The sequence below is a fragment of the Neovison vison genome, chromosome 7 (assembly GCF_020171115.1).
Source record: "Neovison vison isolate M4711 chromosome 7, ASM_NN_V1, whole genome shotgun sequence".
NCBI classification, from domain to species: Eukaryota; Metazoa; Chordata; class Mammalia; order Carnivora; family Mustelidae; genus Neogale; species Neogale vison.
In genome coordinates this window covers 191782623-191784510 of record NC_058097.1, presented here as the reverse complement: position 1 = coordinate 191784510, position 1888 = coordinate 191782623, and the positions used below count along the sequence as shown (strand labels likewise).

Below are 1888 nucleotides of genomic sequence, written 5' to 3'. Positions count from 1 at the left end.
GTTGAAGCTCCATGATCAGACTTGATGTGACTGAAGTGTCTAACACAAAAGAAGTCATTTGAAGGAGGAAAAGCCTGCCAAGCTGTGGATATAAGGAAATAAAACATAACTTATAAACAGAGACACCACAAAACAACATGAAGAAGGGCAAGGAAAACACTAGGACAAAACCAGAACCATGCTAGACAGGCAAGAGAGTTAGAGACACAGCAGTGAATATCTAAGCCATGTGTGTTGACATGTCTGTACCTGGTGCTGTCTCTTCTGTACATGAAAATGGCTCAACACTAACCAGTGTACATGTTCATTCATCTTTTGTTTTGTTTTTTGTTTTTAAAGATTTTATTTATTTATTTATTTATTTGATAGACAGAGATCACAAGTAGGCAGGGAGAGGAGGAAGCATGCTCCTTGCTGATCAGAGAGCCTGATGTGGGGATAGATCACGGGACCCTGGGATTATGATCTGAGTTGAAGGCAGAGGCTTTAACTCACTGAGCCACCCAGGTACCCCTACATGTTCATTCTTGAAGGAATGAATTCTCATGCCCCTTGATGATGTTAACACCACAGTAAAAAGATAGGATTCTCAATGGACTTCTAGAAAAATCCAAACTATGAAGAAAACTTTGCAATACTATATTATCTTTTGTCATCTAAGATTAACTTCTTTTTCCATAACTTCCTCATGGCATCTTTCACCTCTGCATTCCTCAATGTGTAAATTAAAGGATTGATCAAAGGTGTTCCAAGTGTATAAAACACAGCTATCATCTTATCCATGGGGAAGGTGGTTGCAGGGCGTGTGTATATGAATATGCAAGGACCAAAGAACAAGATGACCACAATGATGTGAGAGATGCAGGTGGACAAGGCTTTTCTCCTCCCTTCAGCACTGTAGTTTCTCAGAGAATACAAGATAATAACATAGGAACACATCAGCATGACAAAACTCACTGTACAAATGGCCCCACTATTGGACACCAACAGTAGGTTGACCACATAGGTGTCCGCACAGGCAAGTTTCAACAAGGGCTGCAAGTCACAAAAATAGTGATCAATCACATTGGGACCACAGAAAGGTAAACTCAAGGCAAGAAAAATCTGAGCTAAAGAATGCACACAGGACCCCACCCAGGCCATAGCCACTAGAACAGCACAGACCCTTCGACTCATGATGGTTGTGTAGTGCAGAGGCTTACAGATGGCCACATAGCGGTCAGCAGCCATGAGGATAAGGATGAAGATCCCCAAGCAGCCAAAGAAATGTAGTGAAAAGACTTGTAACATGCACTCACTAAAAGAGATAGTGGTCTTCCTCAAAAGGGCATCCACAATCATTCTAGGGGCTATGCAAGTAGAGAAGCAGGTGTCAGATAAAGATAGATGGAAAAGGAAGAAGTACATTGGACTCCCGAGTGTCTGGCTGGTCTTGATAGTAGTAATAATCAGAAAGTTACCCAGCAACGTCCCCAAATAGAAAAGCAAGAAAATGACAAACACTATTTTCTTTCTAACAGGATCCTGGGTTAAGCCAAGCAGAATGAATTCAGTCACATTATTCAGCTGCATGGTTTCTTCAATTAGGAGATGCTTGAGTACAAATGTGTTGATCTGCAAAAAATAAAGGAATTAATTCATGGTGTGATGTGTGATTTTATGGAATATTTCCAGCAAACTAAATATTCCTCATCATTAATATTTTAGGAATGAGTTTCTACAAGTCACCTCAATAGTTTTTTTCCTTCATTTTTAATGATCAATTCATAAGGTCATTATGAGTCTCAACAATCTTGTGAAGGTTATGTCTCCCTAGAGCACTCTTTGGATACAAACTTGTAGCATTTAAGTGATTCTGATTAATTTTTCCAATTTGATGAATATAAGT

At 39.6% G+C, this 1888-nt stretch overlaps 1 protein-coding gene across 1 annotated transcript; it reads right to left on the bottom strand.

The window, feature by feature from the left end:
• Nucleotides 1-642: 642 nt before the first annotated feature.
• LOC122914368 (olfactory receptor 4C16-like) lies at nucleotides 643-1572 on the bottom strand. The gene has a single exon (XM_044260991.1). It carries the CDS (start codon nucleotides 1570-1572, stop codon nucleotides 643-645), a length of 930 nt encoding a protein of 309 aa, XP_044116926.1.
• Between the last annotated feature and the right edge of the window lie 316 nt (nucleotides 1573-1888).

What these genes read in the sequence shown, in the direction of transcription:
- LOC122914368 (XM_044260991.1), bottom strand. Translation starts at nt 1,572, where the DNA reads ATGCAGCTGAATAATGTGACTGAATTCATTCTGCTTGGCTTAACCCAG.